The sequence below is a fragment of the Lacerta agilis genome, chromosome 9 (assembly GCF_009819535.1).
Source record: "Lacerta agilis isolate rLacAgi1 chromosome 9, rLacAgi1.pri, whole genome shotgun sequence".
Classification (NCBI taxonomy): domain Eukaryota; kingdom Metazoa; phylum Chordata; class Lepidosauria; order Squamata; family Lacertidae; genus Lacerta; species Lacerta agilis.
In genome coordinates this window covers 56,548,119-56,572,685 of record NC_046320.1, presented here as the reverse complement: position 1 = coordinate 56,572,685, position 24,567 = coordinate 56,548,119, and the positions used below count along the sequence as shown (strand labels likewise).

Sequence of the window (24,567 nt, the reverse complement as noted above, 5' to 3'; positions counted from 1 at the left end):
CACTTCTTTCCACAGGGAAAAGGTTCCCCTTCACATCATAGGTCCCAGATACACAAAATTACGTGACTGGCACCATGGCGTCTCAGCACGTGTCCTTAACGTCCAGTGACTTGCCAAGCTTTAAAAACAAAGCACGTGTCCCTTCCTTCTTCCTCTTCCTCTTCCACTTGCTTTGCAAAAAAAGAAAAGAAATGAAAACCATTAGCTTTGATTACATGAGAAATTCTAGCCTTTTCTATACTTTTTTTCCTAACAGTTTCCTACTGATGTGTAAAGAATGAGATGAACATGTTCTGTTTTAAAATCAGTATCTAAATAGGCAGCCAGCACACAAGTGGCATACAGAATATTCTATGTAGCTTGGAGAAGAACCTGTTCTTGTCTGTTGCAGAGAAAGAATAGGCTGCAGAAGTAGATAATATGGAAAAGGGACAGTACATTAAGAAACCATTCTGCTATTTCTGTACAGCTTTGTTTGAATTTGGTAAAAATCGGTTGTTAGTTTCCTTATATAGCTTCTTCGAAATCAGTAGTAGGTGCATTTTAGAGCGGGATGTAAATGTTTCAAATGCATTAAAGGAAAAAGAGGCCATTATGGGGATTTCAGTAATGTTAGCATAATGCAACTCTGCTCAACTTGAGAGAAATGTCACTGTGCATACATGGTTTAGAAACTCTCCTCTGCTATAAAGCTAGGAAAAATAACACTGGAACAGGGCCATGTATAACAACCAATGAAAATAGTATGAGGTAGTGAATGTAGGTTTTATTTATTATGGGGTGGTTTTTTCTTTGTCCTTAATAGCAGCTTTGATGGTGCATATTACTCTGTAATATAATGTATTATAGCAAATACATATTGATTTAATTTATGCTTTGTGAAGCTTGAAGAGTATTTAATAAATGTTACCTTTAAGTTAATTTCTTCCCTCTTGCCTTATTCTTCAAGTCTTTTGAACTCTGTGCATAGCACACATGTTGACAGTATTGGCGAAGAAGGCCACTATATACCTGTAGCGTTTTTATGGAAAAAAAATATGTTTGAGCAAATTTCTTATAGAAATGCCTGCATTTTGTTCCCTACACTCAGCTGAAGACATGGTGCAATTAAACGGTCATACTTTTACTGATAGCAAATCTGCAACTTGTAGACAACGTAGAAGTGCAGCCAGTTCAACTCAAGCTAGTTGGGATAAATTGCTAAGTGGCCAAACACTTGGCTTGGGTCATGAACCAGCCAGTTGACTGAGCCCTTCCTAATCTGCTCCCAACGGCACTGCAGGGGAACTGTAGACCTCTCCATTCTGACTAGCCAGGTATCTGCAGAGTATGTCTGTCTGGCACAAGGACCCCATCTCCTTGCAACTTTACCTTGAGCCAGTCAGGAGTGATGTGCCATCCCTCACCTGGGCAGCTGCATTAAGGAGCTTGCAATTAATTGATCCTACCCATGATTTTAGCCCACAAGCCATGACAAGTGCCAATCAGCCAAATTATAGCATTTGACATGGGGGGGGGGAGAGAGGGAAATAACAAAAGAGCCCTGCAAAAGAGTGAATTAGGGTGGGAGGAATGTTTTTACTGTATTTCTCTTTCCTCTTGGTTTTAATGTATCTGTGTGGGGTTTATTGTCTATTTGTTTGGTTGTAAGTCACTTTGGATTGCCCTGGACAAGATAAAACAACTGACTGACTGGCTGGCTGGCTGAATGAATGAATATCCACCCCAACTGTAGGGTACATGAGTTACTGCAGAGTTCAAGATGGGCAAAGAGGAGGAGGAGGAGGAGGCACCTTTTATTACAATTCAAACTCTTCCTCTTCTTTGCTGCACCGCGTTCTAAGCATCATTGTCAATGTACTGTTTCCACACATGATTTCCATTCCAAAGTTACATGGGAAGGGTGAAACCTGGTGAAGCCACATTTTCCCACTAGCTTTAAGCTCTGCTTAGTTTTTTTTTTTAAAGATACTTAATTAGGATCCTCCTTGCAGCAGGATTACTTCAGGAAAAAAACATTTTTATTTATAATTACAAATACTGTAAAGCAAACAAAAGGAAGCCTTGAACCTCTCCAGCTTCGAAAGTTCTCTTCTGCAGCATTTACTTTGTGGGGAATGCAAGTTCTCCAAAGTCAACTGCCTAACAATATTTTCAGCTCACTATTTGTTGACTTATCTCTAGGGCAAGTCAAACAGGAAATGGAGATTTGAGGTAACTGCTCACTTGTTTGACATTAACAGCCACGTGTGCAGAAAACTTGAAATACGCCAGGGCAAGCTGTTAAACTACTAAGATGTGTTTCTGCTTTTTTGTTACATTATAGTTTGTTTGTTTTTTTAAAAAGACACCAATAAAACCAATAGTGTGCTATTTGTGATCAAATTCTGTTTAACTCTTTCAAAACCACAAGCTGTTTCACTTGGGGGGACAAACTCAATCTCAGATTTGTTTGAGTAATTATTACTGCAACTGAATTGTCACGTTTGTTGATGTAATAAAATGACACACCTCTGTTTAATGCATGTGCATTGCACCGTAGAGAGTAGTCTTCAGGAATGTTGAAAAGCACCACTGTGCTGTGTATTCATTTAGCTGTTGAAGAGTCTGATTCAGTGTAAACTCACTTTCGTTATGTGAATGTATTGTGGTTTTTACATTTACAGTGGATTTTTTGGCACTAGAACGTTTTACCTTATTTTCCAATTTTGCAGATATTATTGTCAAGAGTGTTTTTCCTCTGTTTTTGGGCCCATTTTGTGGATTGCCTATTCATTGTGACCTAATCATGGGTTTAATTTTCATAATAACTATCCCTTCAATATCCAGCTTGGTTCATAATCAAAAGAATGCCCTATAGCAGCTAAAGAAACTGAGCTATTAAATAAGAAGTTTCCAGTTCAAATTTCACCTCTGTCATGAACTGACTGGGTGACTAGGCAGGCTGGTCTTTCTCATCCTCTGTCTTCCCATTTGGTATATGGAGAGTAATAATCACAGAAATGTAGAGTTGGAAAGGACCCTCAGGGTCATCTAGTCCAACCCCCTGCAACGCACAAATCTCAACAAGATCATACATGGCATCCAACCTCTGCTTTAAAACCTCCAAGGAAGGAGTCTTCCATCTTCCAAGGGAGTCTGTTCCACCGTCAAACTGGTCTTCCCATCAGAAACTTCTCCCTGATGTTTAGTGAGAATCTCCTTTCTTGTAACTTGAAGCTATTGGTTTGGGTCCATTCCTCCAGAGCAGAAGAAAAAAAGCTTGCTCCATCTTCCATGTGACAGCCCTTGAGATATTTGAAGATGGCTATCCTTTTGTCTCTCAGTTTCCTCTTATCCAGGCTAAACATACCCAGTTCCCTCAACCATTCCTCATAAGGTTGGTTTCCAGGCCCTTGATCACCTTAGATGCTCTCCTCTGCACATGTTCCAGCTTGTCAATATCCATCTTGAATTGTGGTGCCCAGAACTGTGCTCCAGGTGTGGTCTAACCAAGACAGAATAATGACCAGGGCCAGATTCACACCATACACACAAAGCACACCCTTAATAAACTACATCTCCCAGGATTATTTGAGGGAAGCAATATCATGTATTATGTGAATCTTGCCTTACCCTTACTGGGTGATTGTAAGAAATATGTCTAGATAATGCATGTGAAGTCCTTTGAACACTTGAAAATGTCATACAGATGTTATATATTGCCATTATTTTTTACTAGTCTAAAGCACTTTGAAGAACCACTTCACATAGGGTTGACATATGTCCTCTTTTTCCAGGACACACTCTCTTTTTCATGGGTAGAGTCATCATAGCTATCCATAGTTAAAAGTAGAAGATGGCAAATGTGTCCTTTTTTTGTTCTTTAAAATATGGCAATCCTACTTCACAAATTCAGAGGGGTGAAGGTGGAGCAAAGAGTAGTCATTTCTTATACAACCGGTTCCTCTACTTCTCAGTAATATTTGAATAACCGAAGGTGGAGGGTGTGGTGCTGCTCTGTTTCAAAGGTTACAGAGAAATGCTGGGAATTCTCCAAATGTAGAAAGCCACTGCAAGACACAATGGATGTGCAGAATCAATTGTCCCTTGGGAGTATTACCCAAAGGATATGTTAGTCTATTGCAACAAAAGCAAATTTATTGTTGCCTAAGCTTTCATGGATATAGCTTCATGCATCTGATGAAGTGGACTGGAGCCCACAAAAACCTATACATAATACAGATGTTAAGGTGCTCAAACACTTGTTTTTAATGATAATAGGCACTGCTCACCACCAAGAGCAACATTTCTTGTTGAAGGCCTGTTGAAATGAACAGCTTTTGCTGAGAAAGTTAAAAGTGAATATTTCTCAGTTTGTCACAAGCCACTATAAAAACAGTGTAACAAAAAAGTATTCTTCTCTGGCAATTGCTCAATTAAATGTTGGCAATTAATCTCAATTACAACTGTGTTTTGGAGACTTCTGGTGGCCCTCCTTATTTGGGGGGGTTTGATACAGGTCAGGAGCACATACAGCACAAATCACTCTGAAGAGTGTGGTGTAGTGGTTAAGAGTGGTAGACTCGTAATCTGGTGAACCGGGTTCGCGTCCCCACTCCTCCACATGTAGCTGCTTGGTGACCTTGGGCTGCTCACACTTCTTTGAAGTCTCTCAGCCCCCCTCACCTCACAGAGTGTTTGTTGTGGGGGAGGAAGGGAAAGGAGAATATTAGCCGATTTGAGACTCCTTCGGGTAGTGATAAAGCGGGATATCAAATCCAAACTTCTCCTCCTCCTCCTCCTCCTCCTCCTCCTCCTCCTCCTCTTCTTCTTCTTCTTCTTCTTCTTCTTCTTCTTCCATTTATATAAATGCAGATAGGATTCATTGCTTTGACAATAGTTGTAACACATTTTCTTTTTCTTTCTCCCCTTCCGCCTAACGTTGTAAGTTGTTCTTTTCTGTAACTATTGCTTTATTTATAAGTTTCCTCCCTCTGGATAACATAATGCACATTCTCTTTTCCTTGGAACTCCTCTTGCTTCCTTTTCTCTCTTTGCTTTCACATGACACATATCCCCCCCACTCCTTTCTCTCCCCATCTCCTACTATAGGCCTGCACCCACCCCATTTCTCAGCTCTGTGCTTCTTTATCTGTTCGTTTCCATAAGCACAGGTTTTACCGCCGTTCCATTTCTTAGCTGCTCACCCTTTTTGCTGCAACCCATAGCATCAAAATACTGATCAATTCTCATTGTACGTGGATTTGTGTTGCATTTGACAGTGTGCAGTGCAACCAAATCTCACCCAAACTCCCCCATGCTTCTATTTTGACTACTTTGAATGGCTGGAAAGCAGCTTAGTCTGCTCCAAGCCCATAACTTTTGTCATCACTTTTGTGTAGTCCAAGAAAAACTTTTTTTCCTGGCACAATGAGCATTCAACTTACCTGGATGCCTGACCCCCTTCTGCTAGAACACTTGAAAGTTCTTAATAACTACCAGATTCCATTTCATTCTCGGCTGTAATCCATTAGCTCTGTCTTTGAGCTACAAATATGGATCTGATGCAGGGTTCCCCCCCCTCCCCCAGTGAACGATGTGTCAATCAGTTTTACTGCAAAGATGGTATCTAGTAGAGATGTACAATTTCTGGGAAATTTTGAAGCTATTGAAGGGGGGACATTCCTCCCAGGTTTGCTTGTGTTTTAAAAAATGGGTTTTTTATTTTAAAAAATGCAATACTTTAAAAAAGTATTCTTTATGCATCAAAAGTTGCTTGCTTACTCCAGGAACCTAAAATGCATTATGTGTACTTTTACCACATATCTCAGTCCCTTCTTTTTCCCTCCAAGACTCTTGTCTCTATCTTGTTTCTTCCTTTTCTTCAGTCTCTAATTGCTATCTTTTCCCCCTACCTTATCTCTGTTTACAGAGTTCAGTGGCCAGGGCCGTCTTTACCCAGGGGTGTAAGGGGTGCGGGGCACCGAATTATGGGGTGCACCAGGCACCCGCCGCTGAACCCGCCTAAACTCTTAACTATCTGCCTGTTATGAAATAATAAACAATTTTAATCAAGCCAGAGAAACAAAATACATATATACCTTGGTATTACCGAAATATATACCTACTGTTTCACTAAAGGACTTTCAGCTCTGTGCGCTCATTTAACAAAGACACGCTGCGCCAGTGGCGGCACTTGTCATTCACAGCGGCAGCGCTTGTCAGACACAACGACGGCACTTGTCATTCTCAATGGAACCGTGCACACAAAATTAACTCTTAACATAATAATAATTGCATCACTTATCTGAAGAAGTGTGCATGCACACGAAAGCTCATACCAGGAACAAACTTGGTTGGTCTCTAAGGTGCTACTGGACAATTATATATATATATATATATATATATATATATATATATATATATATAATAAAAGTTAATTTGGGGGCTAAACTAAATTTAGGGGTGCTGGGCACGGTGGCACATATGCTAAAGACTGCGCTGTCAGTGGCAACAGCACACAAATCTTAATCCCCCCCCAGCAATTTACATCTAGATCGGGGGTCAGGAACCTGCGGCTCTGGAGCCGCATGCGGCTCTTTCGCGGCCCTGCTGCGGCTCCGGGGCGGCTGCCTGGGGCGCGGAGGTGGCGCGGAGTGGTGGGGGCACTGCGCCTGAGAACTCCTCGGCCGGAGGGAAGACGCGCCAGCCCTGCCCGCGATGGAGGGGCGGTTTGCAGGGGGCAGAGAGAGAGGGAGGGAGGGGGCAGCCGGGGGGAGGCGCCGGGGGTGGGGCCTGGTGCGACGGCGGCAGCGCAGTTGGCGGAGCGGAGCAGGGCCGTCCCCGCCGTGGCCCGCCACTGTGAGCGCGCAACAGGCGCTCCTCCTTCGGCTCCGGGGCGGCTGCCTGGGGCGCAGAGTGGTGGGGGCACTGCGCTGCGCTCCTGGCCCGCCTGGGCTGCGCCCGCCGCGCCGTCCTCCTGACCCGCCGCGCCTGCCCGCTTCCCTCCTTGGAGTGTCGGGCCCGGCGGGCGGCTGGGGTGTCCTTGTGGGGCTTGGCTCCGTTGCACCTTCCCCGCCCCCGGAGAGGCGGGCGGGCGGGGGACCTTCCCGGCGTCGGTCGCCGGATGGTGCTGCTGCCGCCTCCGCCTGGCTTTGCTGCTCCGCCTCGCCGTCCGGCGCCTCTTTGGCAGCGGGATCCGGGGGGCGCCCGGGGGCCCGGCCGGGACTCGGAGCCTTCCTGCGCCGCCGTGCAACAGGAAGGCCGGGCAGCGGCGGCGAAAACGTCCGGGCTGCTTCTGAAACCTCCGCCAACCGGTGCTTCGCCAGCGCTCGCTGCGGGTGGTGTACATGCTCAACGATGGCCCCAAGGGCGGCTCGGGGGCCCGGAGCCCCGAGGCCGGCGCGCTGCAGAGCCTGGCGCGATTCCCCCCCCAAAAAACCTGTTTTTTGCTTTTTGGCTTTTTGCCTTGCTCTCCCACCCCCCCTCTTTTTTTCCTCCCCTCCTTTTTTAATCCAAGGGGAGAAATCCCATTTTTAAAACAAACAAACAAACGAAAAATAAACAAACACCCCCCACAGCTGCTGCAGCCACTCTATTTGAATTTTTATTATTACCCTTTTCTCCCTCTATCCCCCCTTTTTCTTTTCTCTTCCCCTTTTGTTTTTGGTTTCAAAAAAAGGAAAAAGAAGAAAAAGATTTTCCCCCTTTATTTTTATTTTTTAAACTACTACATATTTTTAATAGATATTCTCCCCACCCCACCCCACCCCCAATTTATATTTTTCCACCCCACTTTTCCATTCCCACCCCCCTTTTTCTTTCTTTATTAATTCGCTTGCCAACCTATCTTAGAGGGGGAAGCCCTCTCTCCCACCCACCCCACCCCCAATTTACATTTTTCCACCCCACTTTTCCATTCCCACCCCCCTTTTTCTTTCTTTCTTAGTTCGCTTGCCAACCTATCTTAGAGGGGGAAGCCCTCTCTCCCACCCACCCCACCCCCAATTTATATTTTTCCACCCCACTTTTCCATTCCCACCCCCCTTTTTCTTTCTTTATTAATTCGCTTGCCAACCTATCTTAGAGGGGGAAGCCCTCTCTCCCACCCACCACACCCCCAATTTATATTTTTCCACCCCACTTTTCCATTCCCACCCCCCTTTTTCTTTCTTTCTTAGTTCGCTTGCCAACCTATCTTAGAGGGGGAAGCCCTCTCTCCCACCCACCACACCCCCCCAAAACAACTTTGAGCTGAACCCCAAAAAACGGGGGTAGATCACTGCTGAAAGTAGATCACAGTTTCTTGGGAGTTGGCCACCCCTGGTATAAGACATGTAACTAGAATAAAAAATTTAAAAAACCAAGCAAATAATTGTAATAACTACTGTAATAAAGCACTGCTATAATTATATATAATTTCCCTAAAATTTTGGTTTCATTCGCCTTTCCGTGCTGAAATGTCACAACCTGAAGGACCATGGCTTGCCCCCCCCCCCAGTTTTGATCCTGGGTACGCCCCTGAGTCAATGCAAAAAAGTAAGAACTTATTCTTGTTGTTTTTACTAATTATACTTTGCATTGGCTCCTATACGTTATTTATTATTATTGCATTAAGGTAAGAAACAATATATGCAGCGTTATATTTGTTTTAAATGTCGCAATGGTTTTGCGGCTCCCAGGTTTTTTTTTTTCCTTTGGAAACGGGTCCAAGTGGCTCTTTGTGTCTTAAAGGTTGCAGACCCCTGATCTAGATGCTTGTTAGTAAGCAGCATAGATGGCTGGTTGTAGCAGGGTGGGGATGGGGGTGGGGTGGGGTGGAGGGGAGACAACAGAATCAGGGGAAAGGGGGAACAGATGTACTGATGCAGGCATTTTCCTATCTATGCTCCCATTATCACCCCAGTGCCATTGAAATAAGTGGTACAGTATAAAGATCATTAAATTACAGCACACTGATTCCAGTGGAACTAAAGTGTGGCTAACAGAGTGATCCATATTGCTTGCTGCTGCAACCAAGGCTCTACAAAACATGGAGCTCGCAACAGATCTGTAGCCCACTGGTTCATGGCAGCTGCAGTGGAAAGCAAGGCTGGTAGATAAAATCTGAGCTCCGTGCCAGTTTTAGGTAGTAATTTGGCCCATTATAGACCTGATGCTGTCAAGTGCTGGCTGTGGGGGCACTTCAGGAACCCAGGCCAGCTAAGCCTTGCCCTCAGAACACCCCTTTTGGGTGCTTTCTGCTGGACTGTGCTGGCAGGGATACTGGCAGTGAACCACCTTTCAGAGAGCAGAAAGGGACATCTCTTCCAGCAGGAGGCCAGCTGAGCTGGCTGAAGTGAGTGGAGGTAAGTCTATACTCAATCCAAGTCCCCCTCAGCCCAGCAAAAGAGGGGTTTGGATTACAGCCTTGCTTAGTCTACGTTCAGTGCAAAATTAGTAGCTCAGAATTTGTCTTTGTGTCCTATGGCCAAAGCAATCCTCTTGTCCTCTGTTATCAAAACGATTGAACTGGTTACTGAAATTCTGAACACTCAAACTGCCATTTCCTAAAGGTTTAGCAACTCTTGTTTTATGAAATGTTAACCTAGATATTATATAGCCTCAAAACGTGTGACTGGTTACGTAAATCATATGTTCTCTGTTACTATTGTGAATAAAGCATATCTACAGAACTGACTAATGGACTGGAAACCCAGCATTCCCATACAGTAGCTACCCAGACCTGTGAAATACCCGATGTGTCAGAAGAACCATCATTGCCAGATCAGAGGTCTGTTTCTCTGTCCTTGTTCCATCCATTCATGGTTCACTGACATGACTAAACTTTATTGTGGAAAACCATTTTGCACCACACATGAATGCACTTGAAGAAGTTCATTATTATTCTCAAGTAGTTAATCAGACTTGCACCAAATTTGATAATTAAGCAAGCACTATCCTTGTCACAATTGTCACTGCTTAATGGCACTGCTTTATTACTGGATCAGTGGATTCCCACTCCCTATTTTGGAAAGCGATGGACCCAGTATACTCACTCCCCATGAATGGGCACAGCCAGCACTCATGTGTATTATGTGCATGGGAAGCTGTTAATTGCGGGGGAAGCATTGTTGTAAAATACATTTTTGCACATGGCAATGCACACAGCAAAAAGCAGGGTGCTGTGGCAAACTGGATTGCTCTTATTCATTAATTTTAAGAAAAACAACAACTTAAGAGCTAATAGTGCAAATGAGATATTGAAGTTGTATATGTGTTTTCCATTGGCCAAAATAAAAGTTATTTCTGTATTGGACTATGATTTGTTCTGAATGCCATCAGCATTTTTACTGAAACTTCCATCATTTAATTTCAAGTGTGTTTTCAAAGCATGCAAAACATGCTCAGCTATTCACTGTTATGGAACAAACTTGAAAATTCTCATCAAGGTCTGAAGTGCATTGTGAATTCAGCTTTGACTGTTCCAAATAAGTTCTAGGAAATCTAGAAAATGCCGCAACCTTCTGCTTTGGCAGTGGGTACCTGTCAGTGCCAAACTCTTGTAGACTTGCTGTCATCCCAAGGGATTAATAGTTTTGTGCACAAATGCCATATGCCAAATCACATTTAGATGTAGAATTTAACATTTTCTTCGTAAACTTGACTTATTCTGTGATTTTGGGGACGGAATTGAAACTGCTATCTATCAGGGGAGAAGCAACTTCAAGTACTTCTGTGGTAACAGATCCAGGTCTTATCACTATTTCGTCAACCAATCTTCCTGGCCCTAATCTCTGTACTACATCTCACAAGAGGTAAATACTTGCTGTTCTTTACTGGATTTGAAAGTTCTTCCTTTGCCTTATTTACTTCCTGTTAATGGGAAAGTGAGTTATCCCACCAGTTGAATAACACCTTCACATCCATCAGTGGTGAACCCTTCTTATCGGGGGACGGGACATTCCCTTGACAAAAAACTTTTAGGGGCTGTATGTTGGTGGTGGACAAGGCCAGAGACAAAAAGTGAGTGGGGCAGTAGGTGCAAATCCTACTTTTGAATATTAGGCAGCATTCCAGCCATGCAAAATTTCAGACTCAACCCCCCACCGCCTAGCTATTTTCTTTCCAGACAACCATTACCACAGTTCAAGGACACATTCCAGCTCAGGCATGAATTGCAGCCAAGGGGTATGGCTTGGGGAGAGTGTTGGCTGTGTAGAGTCCCAGATTAATTAGACAGGGCTGCATTTGGCCCCCAGGCCTGATCTTCCCCACCTCAGACATAGCTAATCCCAGAAACTGCCAGCACAAATAACAACAGAAACTGTGTGTCCTTTTTGGAGTTTATGTATTAGACTTCTGGTCAATCATGTGTACCTCTCAAATTCCACCACTGATTTCACCATAACTGGTTAATCTAGCCCAGTGTTTCCCAACCTTGTGTCTCCAGTTGTTTTTGGACTACAACTCCCTCAACCTCCCTAGCTAGCAAGGTCAGGGATGATGGGAACTGTAGTCCAAAAGCAGCTGGAGACCCAAGGTTGGGAAACATTTTGTCTTGTCGACAGACAGATATTTGCGGATCCTACATGAGCAGAAATTGGTTGGAGATAGCCATGCCTGTAAAGTTTGTCAAATTAACCACGTAGTATGGGAACTTAAGCCAACTCCAGATACATTTGTGCAGTTGCTGGGGGTAGGGTGGGGTGGATACTAAGAGAACTTCTGGTTTTAGAAGCTCTGTCATTTTCTTCTTCAGAGAACTTTTTTTCAACAATCCATTGGAGGCCTTGCCCAGGTGTGCACCATATCCACCTGCTACTGTTCATATTTTAAGTGGTAACAGCCAAGTAGCCATTGTGTCCAAAATGGCATCAACCTACACTAGGTAGTTTCATAGTAATTTATTACATTCTGTTCAAAGCATGCCATAAATTATTTTTAAAAACTGTTTATTATTCTCTGAAGCTCGCAAAACGCCTGTCAAACTTTGGTGAAGAACAGTGAATGTTAGGTTTCCTAAATTTTCTATCTGCCTGCCGGCCTGCCTGCCTCTCCTCCCTCTCTCCTCAACTTTCTCCATAGTTCAACTTCCCTACTTCTGAGACCTGTCCTACAGCTCTGCTCTACCTAAAGTAGTTGCTCTGTCCCAGCTTCTGCCAATCTAGCAGTTTAAAAGCATACCCGTGCAAGTAGATAAATAGGCACCGCTGCGGCGGGAAGGTAAATGGCATTTCCATACGCGATGTTCCGTTGTGCCAGAAGCAGTTTAGTCATGCTGGCCACATGACCTGGAAAGATGTCTGTGGACAAATGACATCTCCCTCGGCCTGAAGCGAAATGAGCGCTGCACCCCATAGTCGCCTTTGACTGGACCTAACTGTCCAGGGGTCATTTACCTCTACTTCTACCTCAAGTGACAGTCATCACTTCCTGAAAAATTCAAACAAGTCACAAGCTATTCTGAATTGGTTCTGGTCTAGAATGTAACTGATGGCAGTGTAAATGCTTGCATTTGGCTTGTCTGAGAACACGCAATGCCCTGAGAACAGATACCAGTATTTCAAATGTTCCTACAGTAGATATGCTGTTGTCCACAAGATGGCAGCAGGGCTCAGTAGCAGCAGAAATCACAGATGTTCTGATCAATAGTTCCCGTGAGCATCAATGTAAAAGGCAAATCTCTGTTTGCAGTGGTATTTCGTTAGACACCCAAGTTAAAATAGCTTCTGTACACAGACCTAATCTTCAATGATGCTGCCATCTCTCACATCAGCATGTATAAGCATTTTCGTTGTAAGCCGGTTAGAGGTTTTCTTACACTCAAACAGTATATAAATTTTGTCAAATGGATAAAAGGAGACATGTTCTCTGTGACTGTTGAAATTTGCATTGCATGTACTCCAGACATATGCAGTCTGGTTGCTATAACACTGGAAATGTTGGCTCACAGGCTTTCCTAAAACCCTACACTGATCTTTCTGAGTTGTGTCAAGTGACCCTGACTCAGTATAATTTTTAGTTCTCCCTTCTGACCACCATCCAAGTTCTGTGTTAAGTATGGTAACATTCAAGTTCAGGGAATGAAATTGGGCGTATAATTTTTTTGTCAGTTATGAGCTGGAGGAGTGCCATCTCCGGGGAAGGAAACCATGACTGCCTTCGCATTCCCGTTATCCAAAGTTGACTTGAGTTATCCAAAGAAGGGGGGGGGGGAATTGGACATTTGGCAAATGTAAACACTGGATAGTTGTATACCACAGGCCTTTTGAATTGATGTAGTTCATTAAAAAAACCAAAAACCCTATTAAGCACCATAACTGTTGGCTGCGCCTTTTATTAGGTAACATTTAAATACATAAGTATGGTATTTGTGTTTAACGTATCATAATTCTTGTTCAATTAAGGTCAAGTAGGATAAAAACTGGTTCTCCAGCTCTGAGTGCCCCAGCTGCTGCAAGGTTGGGTGCAAATGAAGCTGATAATAAAAGGAGCCTACCCATGACTAGCACAGTGGCAACTCAGACATTTGAGACTCTTATGTCTCCAGTTGCTCCAGAGGAATCTACTTTGACAGTCCAGACTGGGAAATCTGCATTGGTGTCCCCTCTTCCTGGCAGGTATTGGAATCCTAGAATTTTGAAGACCAAATTACTTACTGTGCTTTTTTGCTTTTTTAAAAAAGGGAAATAAGGCTCCCTGTATTTATCTTGTGTGTGTGCAAAAGCATGGCAAGGGGGAGTTTTTGCTTTTATCCATAAAAGTTAAACGGTAAAAGTAAATGCTTTTCTTTCTGAAGTGCCAAGAATACATTGCAGAAAAGTTTGTCCAACAAAAACAGAACAACAACAAAAATAGTAAATAAGGATAGAGTGACATTTTCAATGACAGTAAATCTTCAGCCAGGTAAACTGGCCATAAGGGAATTATTTGAAGCTTAATCCTGAGCAATAACAGCAATGCTGCCACACCTCTACTGGTTGTTCTGGGGAGTCCAGTAACTTTGAATATATATATAATGCTTCCAAATACCAGTGTTGCTCAAAATAACCTCATACATTTCCCCCACCCCCGGTTGCTGATTTTATGAGGGGTCAGCTAATTTTCTTTTAACATCTGAAGTGAGTTATTCATTACAAAATTCAAGCTCTGTGTCCCAGTGACCTGAAACCAAATACTCCTTGCTTAAATTCATGGAAGACGATCAGAGGCGATCATGAATCAAATTTTCTTTACAATTGCCTTATAAAAGCCACCATGCTGATTTGAAGCTTTAAATGAATTATGGAGATACATCTTAAGAAGATCAAAAGGAAGGTCTAAACCTGATACAAAGTTTAAGCTTGCTTAAGCCTATTGAAACCAATGGACTTCAGCAACCCCATTGAAATCAGTGGGACCAAGCATGCCTCATTCTGTGTTGGATTTAGATTTGGATCCTCTATATTGATGACAGAAACTGCTTCAGGCTCAATAACATTCTTAGGGAAGAAAAAGTGGAAAATGCATAAATTCAATCAGCCAGGACTTGTTGACTTTTCCATTCTGGGTTAGTAGTGCAGGCTGAACTTCATTTTTTAATGGCTACGATTCCAGTGACTGCATAGCAATCAAAGATGCACTTGGATGTTGGGAGAGCTATGCTATTGACTAGTCCAACATGTTCAGCACTGCATTTGAACCATAATGCCATACACCTCTGGTGTGTGTGTGTGTGTGTGTGTGTGTGTGTACTGTCAGGAGCATTCTACATGCGAGTAGGAACCTGGCAGAGACACATGCCTGGCTGGCATGTTCCCTCCCTCCTGGTTTGTCGTTCAGGAGAGACAAAGTCTTTCTCCAGCCCGAACATCACAGCATCTGATGCCTCAGAGAAATCAGCACACTTAAGGATCAGCAGAGTGTTAGCAGTCAGCGTGACAGACTCAGTAGCACAGCAATATTGGCTAAACTACTTTATTTACATATAATACACTCGGAGCATTCTGACCCAGCTCCTTCCTCATCAGCATCAAACAGCAAAAAGAGAAAGAACACAGGCCAATAATTCTACATCACGGAAACACAGTAATACAAACATCCTGTCTCCGTCACTTCCCACTATGTGGAATGAAAACATACTCTGGCATGTGATAAAACAATCCCATGACTGCAACACAGAGCAAGAATCCTAACACACACACACACACACACACACACACACACACACACACAATGCTGCATTATTGCTATTAGATTAGTCCAGGCAGTCTGTAAGGAGAATGTGAAGGCAACAGTCTTCCTGTTTTGTCTCGATTAAAATATGAGAGCCGTCACCACTGCATGGGTTGAACTTGGTCAAACTCCTGTTACAGAGCCGACTTTAAAAGTCTCTGAAGTGGTTATGAAAATTTCATTAATGAAATTGTACGCTAGGTGGCTTAAATGTCCCCCCCCCCAAAAAAATCTTAAATCATAGAGTTGAAAGGGACCCCAAGGGTAATCTAACCCGGCCCCCTTAAATGCAGGAATAAAACACGTGGTCCCCCATCCAGTGTGCTGGTGGTTTTATTGCTGCTTTGCTAGGAATGAGCTTTGAAATTACTTCTATAAATGTGTCTTGTATATTTTATTTCTCATTTCCTTTTTCTCTATCCTTTCGCTTCCTTGCTTTTTCTCCATTTGAACTGAAGCTTCTACCCTATGAAAGAGCCACTGGAAAATCCACTGGGAAGTAATGTAACGCTTGCACCCATCCCCTCTACTTTACTTTCAAAGGTGGAATCGTCACAAGTTAAGAGTGCCGCTGCTGCTGTGTCTGCTGCAGTTGCTGTACGGAGGTCTGGAATATCTTTGTATCTCATGGAGGGTTGGGAGGTGGAATATGTTCACTTGCAAGTGGTGAAATTCAGTGGCACTAACTTAACAGAGCTGGTTCAGACGTGGTGCTAAAGCAAACGTTTTGCTTTCCCCCTTCCGGAATCATGCATTCTTTCTCTGAGGTAGCTGCAAGGATCGTTTCAGAAAGTTCTACTTAACGTTTTTAAAATACTGCCATTTGCCATGTTGTCTGAACATGGACAGACCGGCTGGTTAATGAAAACAAACCAAATTCAGATGACAATGTTCAACTACTGTTAATCTAAAACAAGTGGAAGCTGCTGTCGCCATCATGGCTGCCCAGTACATAGTTGTGTACATAGTTACTTTAGTACATAGTTGTGTGAATTCAACCAGTGTACTAGCATTTTACAATACACTCAAGATTCGGGGACATAGTATGGGATGTTATTTGTCTTTTGAAACCCAACATCATTTCCCCAACTGAGCGAATTAATTACTTGAACCTGCACTTGGGGGGGGGGGATAGTTATATAACTCCTTTCAAATATACACAGCAGAAGCTGCAAAGGCATGAATTGTAAGCTAGCTCTGCTCATTTCTTGAACACATCACACAAACCAAAATTCAGGGTTGTTTTTTTTACCTTGGGGTTTTATAATGGATGCAGAACCAGGATGTGTTACTCTAATTATTTAAATGAACCCATACAAGGTGATTTGGATGCACTTAGCAGTTTCTGTTCATTACTTTTAAACAACTACCCACCCCAGCCTTCTAATTTTGATATAGTGATGTGTCCAAAACTTGGAATTATCTGGTTCAACATAGAATTTTGCGTGCCTCATACTTCTCAAGCAGCAATGTTATTTCCCTCAAAAAAGAAATATTTGCAATGAGCAGAGAAGCATATGGGAAGAGGTCTTTTTTGGCTTGCTATAAGTTGAAGCTGTCACGAAAATACAGGATAGAGGGATAGCTAGTAGAGCTTAGTAAAGCCTTTGCAGATGCTGTTATTGGCTGCTGGGATTAGAAAGCTTCTCAGAGCCTGGTGAGTCAAATTTGGAGGCTGCACATCTTTCCTCTTCTCAAAGGCTCAGGAGCATTGCATATTACGACCAGAATCATGAGTCAGCTTAAAATTATTGGGGGGGCAGGGGTGGTGTTAGGGAGTGACAAAAGGCCCCTGAAGCCTGGGTCTCCTTCCCCTCCCCCCCCCACTTATAGGGCTGTTGAGGCCTCTGTCCCCAGCCCTTAAGTACTTGTCAGAAACCCTGTTGGGGGGTTGTAAATAGAGGGAGCATTGCCTTAGAATTGGTGGCTCATTTCTGAATTGCACTGGATAGTTCGCCTCCCACAACTGTAGCATGTCTAGTTAACCTTCTACTTTGCGAGCAAACCAGCTGCCAAAGTAAATTTTCTTTAAATGCTTGCCAGACTCTCTGATCACAGTACCTATCGTACACTGTTGGATGCCCTTCTCATTACTCCTATTATCAAACCACCACCTCTGGAAAGTACAAGACCATCAAGACAATCGGCAAGTGCTTTCGAGATGCAAAGAAACTGGAGACTGTAAGAGTGTGCGACAGGAATGGTTTTGCACTCCTTTGACTTCTTATCTTCTAACTTGTTAATGGACTGTCATGAATTAATTCACACATGTATGCCACTCGTGTAGTACTTAGCTCCAGCGATGGAAGTCTTCTTGTGGTTTATTTTCACTGGTACTGATCAGTCACTATTAGCAAAATATCTGTTACAACCTAATAGAATGGGACAAGGGAATCTTGCTGCATGGGGGAAGCTTTGCACTCTCTCTCTCTCTCTGTGTCTCTGTGTGTGTGGAGGTTGTGGGGCACAGAGCTGTTAATCACTCTAAAAAGCTGTCACTATAAATTGTGCAGGTTGCTGGTGGCCCTCCAACTCATTTTGAATTTGTGATGTGCTGCATAGCACCAAACCTTTCCCCTTGATTTAAAAGAGGTGTAACCTTTTTGTTAACCGCAAGGTGGGAAAAGGTTACCAGAGTGGAATCAATAGTTTTGAATGAGGTACTGGCAACAGCTCCATCAGTGAAGAAGCCACATTATTGTATTATTGGAACAGAGAGCCTCTCTTCCTCAGATATTCACTGACTTAATCTTATGAGGCTGTTACTGTCGGCAAATGGGGAGCAAATAAATGGTTTTATACACATTTGACAGCTACTCCATAAAATGTTTCATGTTTCCTTGTGGGGTGGGACATTTTGTTCTGTGTCATACTTCCTGACCACAACTATGGTAACATTAGTCCTAACTTTCCTTGGAAGCTTTATTTAACCTACAAACCAGACGTCTGTGTTTTGATGGTTTAGATGCAGCTAGCTCATTTATTGTGTCTAGCAAACTAGTTTCCTCTAGCTCGGCACACACGGACCATTTCACTATTAACTTGCCTCAGGAGCGGGCATAATTCTGAATATACCAAGTCACAGTATACAAAGGATTTTGTTTTGTTGTATCATAAATTCCTTAAGAGCAGTGAATGTCTGTTACGTATTCCACAGCCAGATGAGTGTTTCTCTCCCCCCCTTGTTTTTTTTAATGTGCAACTTTTTTTTGGTACTTCATAAAACTTTGTCCTTGTCCCTCCCCAAATCTGGGTTGTTATGCCAGTTCTAGGCCAGTTTTGTAATATATGAAAGTACTACCATATGTCTTTCACAATAGTGAGGTGCAAAAAAAGGTTGGAAAGAGGGAACGTTTTCAAAAATCGTAGGCATATGAGAAAATATTATGAAACTACAGGAGTATAGGGTTTCACATTTCAGCAGCACAGTCAGTTGAAAGCAGTCAGTCTTCAAAGGTTTGTTCTATCATTAAATAACAGGAGTTGTTTTTGTGCTAATGTAGCTGCATATGTGCTTCCATACATAATGTGCTTCCATACAATTGACCACTGCCATATACTCTAGTCATGTGTCGGTTGCCTGTGGAATGTCTTTGAACTGATCCATCCAGTGCAGAAACACAGGGGCGTGGCACCAAAGTTTCTTCACTTCCTGCACCTCTGAAAACGGGAAGAGTGGTTGGAATGGACGTACCCTTTAGACTAGGATACAATGCTAACTCTCTGCAAACTGATTTGCTAATTAGGAGCCGGACACAGAAATATGCTTTCCCCTCCTCTTCAGAGCGTGTACCGGGGGAAGGGCGGCTGGAGTCTGACTTGGGAGAGGGGGGCAGTGGTCTGTGAGGACGTGTACCAGCCAGGAGGCAAGAATCAGAGGGGCAGGGCAAGCTTCAGAGCTGGAGGAAGAGGAGGCAGAGGCAAGCCAGACAAGTGAAGGGCCAGGTGCCTGCCCACCCTCTTCTGCACCACTGTCTTCCAGAACCAGAAGAGAGGTGAAGTGGGAGGAGCAGAAGCAGCTTCCTTGCAGGTGTAGTCTCCAACTAGGTGTGCACAGCTCACTGGGGAAGGTACATAAATTGGTGGAAGGGGAGTGGTCACCAGTTGCTGCACCTGTTCCACAGAACACAGACCTGGGAATAGCTCCCTAAGCACTAGATTGGTGTGTGTAGGTCTCCAGAAGTGACAATAAAGGGTTAACTCTCTGCTGTGTTCATTCCTTGGATGGGAAGCACCTTAGACAAACATCATCAATCAATTCTTTTTTATAAACTTGAATTGAAACCATAGATTAAAATGGAACTGGAAACTGATTATGGGTCAATGTGGTTAACTCTGGTTTCTGTTGGTGCACATGTTCACTTTTAACAAAGGAAGGGAGGAGAATTTGCTTGGAGAGGGAAGGGGGGAAGTATGTGCTCCTTGGGCTCCAATTTGAAAATTTTGTAGGGACTATTTTGTAGGGACTACAAGAAGGCAGAGAGGACTTTGTGCACATCTGTCCTAGGGATGCATTTCCCCAGGAACTTAGAAGTCCAAGGGTAGACATCTAGGATTTTAGCAGCTCAAACACAGGTGGCATTGGAAAACATGCAAGTATAATTCGCTCTGTTACTTGTACCAGGCAAGTGGCTGCCTTGGCTGCCTTTTAAATTGTGAATTTCCAAACTCCCTCTATTAGCACATAATTGACACCTTTCTAGGATTGTAACACTAATGATTTAGTGTTATGGAGGAAACCATGGTGTGTTTTGAGGAAACAGATTATGCTGCTTCTGAAAAAAAAAAGCTTTGTGCGTGATGCAACTTGGATTCCCATTTCTCACACCTTTATTGCGTGTGCCCTTTTTAACAGAACCCAAGGCAAAAGGAACTTGACTAGCATTGCCCTATTTCTCCTTTTTTACCTCCTTTGTGAGCCTGACAGTTCCTCCTTTTTCCTTATAAACCATTGGAAACACTGTTACTTTTAGCAACATAAACATTTACCTTTGTAATTTACTGTGGAAAGTTTTTTTTTTAAAAAAAAAAATTAAGAGCAGAATAGGATTATGGGGTGGAAAGTAAGAATTTCTTCTCCCTTTGTGTCTCCTGTGACCTTGGCACCAAGCATTTTTTATGTTGCCATCATGCAGGCATTTTTCCTCCAAACATTTCTGTTATGCCTGCAAACATTATGAAATGGCAGCTTTATTTTTACACCTCTGTTTAACATTCCAGAAAGCACAAATTAGAGTTCAATACCTCCCTCTTTTTACTAGTGATAAAAAGGTGGAACCATTTTAAATACTTTGTGCATTTCTCTTTGTTTTTAAAAAGAGATGTCTGAAACAGCAAAAGTTGATTTTCATTAGAAGCTAGCTAGAAGCTAATCCTTAAAACAGAGACACAACTAAGGCTGCAGTCCTAAAACAAAGGTAGTTAAACAGTTGTTTATTATATGTGTGTGTGTGTGTGTGTGTTGGGTGGAGCTAGAGGGAAGTCACTTGTACAGAACATTAGGAAAACCACGGTTAATTATGGTTGGGTAACATGAGGGCTAGCATTAGGGGAATTTGGGGCAAACAGATACATATATGAATACAGTCGTACCTTGACTCCCAAACAAATCAGCTCTCAAACAATCGAAACCTAGAAGTGAGTGTTCCAATTTTCGAAAGATTTCCGGAAGCCGGATGTCTGACACAGCTTCCGTGGCTTCCAGTTGGCTGCAGGAACCACCTGCAACCAATCAGAAGCCGCGCTTTGGTTTCCAAATGTTTTGGAAGTCGAACAGACTTCTGGAACGGATTCTGTTCGACTTCTAAGGTACGACTGTTTGTATAAAAGAGTGAGAATAGTTGCCGGAGAGACAGTATGTTAAGTAAGATTGCTAGAGTTATAAGAATGCCTGCATCTAATAACTGTTTGTTCTGGTTTTTGTGTTCACCGATTATACATCTATGCCACAAAGGGGAGTCTCCTTTTAGAAGGAGAGTACTGTATTGCTGCTCTCTAGGTCAGTAGGTAGTGGAAGAGGACACCTTAGAGAAAGCCAGGACTCAGTAGAATAGCTTGACCTATAGTTACAACCCAGCAACAGGTTCTAGAAAGAATCCTGCTCAAATTATGTTTCCCTATCTTCATAAGCGAGGCAGGTAGTTATGGAATATGATCTTTGTTGTGGTGGTGGCCTGACTTTGGAATGCTCTCCTGCAAGGCTCACCTATTTGCACTTTCCAAGTTTCCCTCATGAAATATTGATGTAAAGTTTGTCTGAGCCCTTACAATAATGACTGACTCTTTCCGTTAATCTCTCTTCCCCCAATATTTTGCTTTATCTGTTAAGTCTTCCTTCATATTCCCTTTGTCAAATGGTATACCATATAAACACAGTCTCTATCAGCCTGCCTTGCAGTTTCCATGGACAGATTGGCAACAGTGGGCAAAAATGTAAAATTTTAGGGAGTGTTAGGAAGCAGGAAAAAAACCAAACACCTCCTCCCAGGGGGAGGGAGGGTTTGCTGTCAGGCAGGGGTGAACCACCCCTGATATAATGAGAATAAAATTTTACATTTTAACGTAGAAAACAAAACTGGAAGGATTAAAGAGCACGAATCTTGCTGAAAAATGGTTTTGCTTACAGAGGGTACTGAACTGTATTTAAACACTAAATATTTTAAAGGTTAGAGTTAATTGTTTTGCATGGTGAAAAATAAACTGTTTCTGTGTAGATTTACTTATTTCTGGGATTAACAGCAATATGGCCAGTGCTTAGGGATCTCTATGGGGAAGCTGTCTCACTAGTGGGGGATTTTTGCCCAGGAATGGTACAAACCTAAGAATGTTTGCCTGCTGCTCTGTTCTTCAATGCAAAATGATAACTGTGGGCTTCCTGATCTAAAGAATCCAGCAGATGTCTGGCCTTTCTGACCTCTGTAGTCTGCCCTGGGAATGACTGCCCCACTGTTTTGCTTAACTTTCTAAAGCACTTTTGTACATTAGCTTGTTGCTCATGTACCAAGTTGCAATCTAGGCAGACAATGGTGAAGTTCATTCCTTTTCACAAAAGAACACCCTAACCTGTAGTGCATTGTGTGTTACTTTTTAAATTTCTTGCACCAAAGGGAGTTCCTGGATTGCAGCAGTTCTCTGTCTTGTCCCCATAAAAGCCCAAGAGAGAGTTCATTGTTCTTCAGGAATACAGCAATCAATTTGGTAGATGAGGAGGAGGGGAAAAAATCTTTAAAAATTATATGTAGAGATCTACTTTACAGAATTAATACTAGCTTGGGGAAATGCAATACATAGGTTAGGCAAGTGCTTTGCATACTTCAGCTCTTCTGTATCTCATTAACTTTTACTTAAGTGGCTCTATTGCTCCAATTCATTCTTCATTAGTCACTGTCGCTAATTTAGCTTTTTACTAAATTTAATTAATTCTGTTTTCTGCATGTTCTTAACAGTTAGTGAGTTTGATTTGATCTCTGGAGGACTTGAAGCAGGTTTCTAAATCTAGAAACTGAAAGCAAAATATCTTCATATGTAACCTCAGAAGTCAGACATGGGAAGCATTGATTTCAGACAAACTGTCAGCATAGATCTCCGCTGTGAATTGAAATGAGATGAGAAAATCATACCCTTACACACCTTTCCCTCTCACAGTGATTCACAGATCTCTCACAGAAGGCTATTGACTGGTCTTCTGTCAAAGATGCCCCACTGGTCTGGACCACCTAATTCACCATTCTTAATAGCCCCTACTGGGTGATTCACTGAGGTTGCAATAGACGCAGAGAGAGTTGCTTTTTTCACAGCCACCAGTGCCATCCAGTTGGAATGGCTATGCACTCGTATCTCAATTTGATCAGATCCATACCACAACGTGTGCCACCTGCTGTAGACAATGTCCGGCCTCCTTTATCTTCTGGAGCTTTTTGGTAAACCAAGCAGCCTCCCAAAGTTCCCATGGTGAGAGAGGGGGTTTAGGAACAGTCTTGTCAATGACCCTTTCCATCTCACTTTTTCACAGTGAAACCAGGGCGTTGAAGTGTGGGTTGTGAGCCCTTTCGACTTTCCTGCTTTAGGGAGGCACTTCATCATTTCAGGCACTTTTTTCTCTCAATCCATCTCCGGTATTGGAAGTGAGCTGAGAGAAAAGTACCTGAAGTGACAGGTCTCAGGGAGGCGAAGTGTCGAGAGGTAAACTCCTCTCACTTGCATGCCTCCTTGAATTCCCTCCATTTCAATGCATAAACAGGACAGACATATGAACAACAAATATGGCTGCCCCATTGTATCTGGTTTGGCCCTTTTGGTAGCAAAGAGAAAGTGAGGGGGTGGAAGATGGGGAAGGGGCAGCAGGAATAGGAGGGCATAGGGGAAAGGGGCCAGAGCTCTCACTGCAATTAAGTCTCCCTTCCCACCTTCAAAATTTCTCTGATCTTTTACTAGGTCTTTTGATAAAAGGAGTGTTGGTCATTTCAGCCTAAAACTGAAACTTAATTAGAACCAACCTATCATATGTAAGAAACAGAGCTGTCAACCTTCCTTTTTTTTTCTTTTTTCTTTTGCATTGGGAAACTGCCATGGCTGTCAACTTTCCCTTTTTTTGCAATGGGAAACTGCGCTGGAATAAGGGAATTTCCCACAAAAAAGGGAAAAGTTGACAGCTATGGTAAGAAAACAAAAAGCACATGGCAATGCATTAAATAACATGTTCTAGCCTGCCTACTTTATGTATTTTAAAAGAAGGACATGGGAAGCTGCCTCATCCGTCTATCTTTGTCTTGGCGTGGGAAGCCTTTCATCCTCTAGGTGTTGCTGAACTACAACTCCCATCAGTCACAGCCAGCATGGCCAGTGGTCAAGGCTGAAGGGAGTCCAACACTATCCGGAGGCCACGTAACTGGCAGAATCTCTACCTGGTTTCAGGCAGAGGACATTCCCAGCCCTACTTTCAGATGTTGGGGATTGAACCTGAAACCTTCTACATGCATGGCACATGGTCCCTCCCCCCCATTCTTAAATGAAATTTGAAAGGCTATCTTAAACCTACAGATAAGGGAAATTGTATCACTTCAAGGAACTTAAAAATCCTTTATTTCTTTTAATGGTAAAAGATGCACTCCCTTGAGAGAGGTACCCAGTTGCCAGGGGAGCTCATTCCTGAGCTTTTTGCTGGCTGTGTTAAATGAACTTGACAGATGAGCAACTCTGTGTTAGTGTTTCTCAATATTAATGTGGGATTTTCTTCCCTCAAAACACTGTCCCATTAATCAGTCTGACTGATACACAGAATTATGCCAGAAAGCCGATTGCTATGGAAATTAGCGCTTTTTAAGTCGTCGTGCTGCATATTGACAGCATTTTCATGATTACTTGAACGTGATGTAAAGATTACCACTGGGA

At 42.9% G+C, this 24,567-nt stretch overlaps 2 protein-coding genes across 4 annotated transcripts in view; both read left to right on the top strand.

Moving 5' to 3' along the window:
• Window positions 1-9,812, top strand: part of PDLIM5 (PDZ and LIM domain 5) — an 86,093-nt gene extending 76,281 nt beyond the window's left edge. For 2 of the 3 annotated variants that reach the window (XM_033160538.1, XM_033160539.1), the window contains one exon: window positions 16-814. In XM_033160538.1, coding sequence (XP_033016429.1) covers window positions 16-109 — 94 coding nt within the window. In that variant the 3' untranslated portion in view covers window positions 110-814. Of the gene's footprint in view, window positions 1-15; window positions 815-2,184; window positions 2,215-9,643 lie in introns of those variants that run through there. The other variant, XM_033160536.1, reaches the window with a different exon arrangement.
• Window positions 9,813-10,554: 742 nt separating this feature from the next.
• Window positions 10,555-24,567, top strand: part of LOC117053054 (PDZ and LIM domain protein 5-like) — a 40,181-nt gene continuing 26,168 nt past the window's right edge. The window contains exons 1-5 of the mRNA XM_033160535.1: window positions 10,555-10,778; window positions 11,723-11,851; window positions 13,371-13,583; window positions 15,636-15,782; window positions 17,221-17,358. Coding sequence (XP_033016426.1) covers window positions 10,570-10,778; window positions 11,723-11,851; window positions 13,371-13,583; window positions 15,636-15,782; window positions 17,221-17,358 — 836 coding nt within the window. The 5' untranslated portion in view covers window positions 10,555-10,569. The remainder of the gene's footprint in view (window positions 10,779-11,722; window positions 11,852-13,370; window positions 13,584-15,635; window positions 15,783-17,220; window positions 17,359-24,567) is intronic.